The following is a 2,404-nucleotide window of genomic DNA, read 5'->3' as shown; positions in this document are numbered from 1 at the left end:
AATTGTCACCTTGATGAGAATATGCCCAACTCCAAGTTATATAACTAAGGACTTTCTCATCGAAATTAGGCTTCGAAGTAGAAATGTGAAAGAAATTTGAGAAGATATTCAACCAAGCATGGACGCACCCCTTTTAAAAGCCACCACCCCGGTGCACCTGATAACCCGTACCGGCTATACGTGATACGTGACGGTGCCCGAAAATGTCTCCAGCACCTTCCCACCTCACCGGCGCTGACGCGACGGCGGAACCATTCCGCATCTACGTGGGCTACGACTCCCGCGAGGACATCGCATACCGCGTCTGCCGGCGGTCACTCCTGCGCCGCTCCTCCGTGCCGCTGGAGGTCATCCCGATCGTCCAGCAGGAGCTCCGCGAGGCTGGGCTGTACTGGCGGGAGCGCGGGCCGACGGAGAGCACAGAGTTCTCCTTCACCCGCTTCCTGACGCCGCACCTCGCCGGCTACCGTGGCTGGGCGCTCTTCGTGGACTGCGACTTCCTCTTCGTCGCCGACGTGGCAGAGCTGGCGCGCATGGCCGACCCTCGCTACGCCGTGCTGTGCGTGCACCACGACTACACGCCCAAGGAGGCCACCAAGATGGACGGCGCCGTGCAGACGGTGTACCCCCGCAAGAACTGGTCCTCCATGGTGCTCTTCAACTGCGGCCACCCCAAGAACCGCGCCGCGCTCACGCCGGAGGCCGTGAGCACCCAGAGCGGAGCGCACCTCCACCGATTCGCGTGGCTTGACGACGCCGATGTCGGCGAGGTGCCATTCGCGTGGAACTTCCTCGTGGGGCACAACCGCGTCGACCCGGCGAACGTCGACGGGACCACGCCGCGCGCCATACACTACACGTCCGGCGGGCCGTGGTTCGAGCGGTACAAGGACTGCGAGTTCGCCGACCTCTGGGTCCAGGAGCGCGACGCGTACGAGTCCGCGGAGAAAGAAGACGCGGTGGAAGGTACAGGAGTGCCACCATCGTCTGCAGTTGCAATGGACGCATGATGCACCACGTGTTCTGTTCATCTTTGTTGTTTTCCATGTCGACGTGCGATCATGTCACTGCGTACACGCCGTTGTCAAGTTAGTTCCTACTATGAGTGTGACGACTATCATGTAAAAATAAGGCCCTGTAAGGCGTTCCGTGAGGGCCAAAGTGCAGTATCGAATATAATATATCATACTTTCTCCGTCCGAAAATACTTGTCATCAAAATGAATAAAAATGGATGTATCTAGATGTATTTTAGTTTTAGATACATTCATTTTTGTCCATTTTCATGACAAGTATTTTCGGACGGAGGGAGTATGTTGCAGTTTTTCCCAGAAAAAATAAAATTAAGGATTATGAATACCTAAAAAATTGAGGCGAGCTGACTTTAAATTAACAAAACCATCAACCAACCAGAATTACAACATAGCCACTTATAATAAAAAAAATAAACGGCTAAAATATAGAGTGCTTGCACAGCTTAAAATCAGAAAGGAGAGACATGCAAAAGAAAAGCTAAGAAAACCGAGGCCTGCTCCGGTGCTCCCCCCTAACCTAATTTCGGAGGGGTATTTTTGCCCCCGCGAGTTTGTTTTTTCCTGGCACGCCATAGCCCAGATCCAAGCCCTGTCTAGTCCTGCCAAGCCCTATATAGCCCAGACCGTATACGTACAGTACCTGGTCCGGAAAAAAAACATCACACGACCCCACGACCACGTAGGACCTGCCGGATCCAATCATTCACGCACCTCCATCAATCTCGCGAGCATTCACGCAGCTCCATAATTCACGCGGTAGATCTCCAGCGTCGCGCGGCTATCTCGTCGCCGGCGATCTCGTCGGACAGCGGGCGTGGCAACATCGTGAATCTCCAGCGCTCACAGGTACCGCATCCTGCATCCCCCCGCACCCCTCTAGTCTCGCTCGCGGCAACAATCGAACGAACTGCCGCCGTCAGATATAGTGGTTAGCCTAGCGGGGAGGGTAACCTACCTACCCGGCGGCGCATGCAATCGTGGATCTTGTTCCGGTAGTGCTGCTCCTCGTGATCTGGGTTTCTTCAGTGTAGGATTCACGTAGCGTCGGTTGCCGTCAGCTGTGTCCACCAGGACTATCATTATTTGATGTGGCGGCTAACCTAGGTATCCAGCGGCAGAGGTAATCACAGATCTAGCTAGGTTTTGTATTGCTGCTGAAAGTGATCACGACGGGTGCCGTGGCCATCTTCCTGGCTTGGTTTGGCAGATCTGAACGGCCTCGGTTGGGGTTGTTTACAGAACATCCGTGATCGTTAGCTATGTGTTGATATTTCATCATTGATAATGTTTTCATCATTTGTTGTAGGAAATGGCGGACGAGGAGTTAACTGATATGATGGTAGACATGGAGTTTGGAGAACTGATGAAAGA

General features: G+C 53.6%; 1 protein-coding gene across 1 annotated transcript; it reads left to right on the top strand.

Annotated features, from left to right (window-relative positions):
• Positions 1–203: 203 nt before the first annotated feature.
• On the top strand, positions 204–1,010 carry LOC119344261 (protein CDI-like). The gene has a single exon (XM_037614783.1). It carries the CDS (start codon positions 204–206, stop codon positions 1,008–1,010), a length of 807 nt encoding a protein of 268 aa, XP_037470680.1.
• Positions 1,011–2,404: the final 1,394 nt, after the last annotated feature.

This window comes from Triticum dicoccoides, unplaced genomic scaffold, assembly GCF_002162155.2.
Source record: "Triticum dicoccoides isolate Atlit2015 ecotype Zavitan unplaced genomic scaffold, WEW_v2.0 scaffold161343, whole genome shotgun sequence".
NCBI classification, from domain to species: domain Eukaryota; kingdom Viridiplantae; phylum Streptophyta; class Magnoliopsida; order Poales; family Poaceae; genus Triticum; species Triticum dicoccoides.
This window is presented reverse-complemented; position numbering and strand designations above follow the sequence as displayed.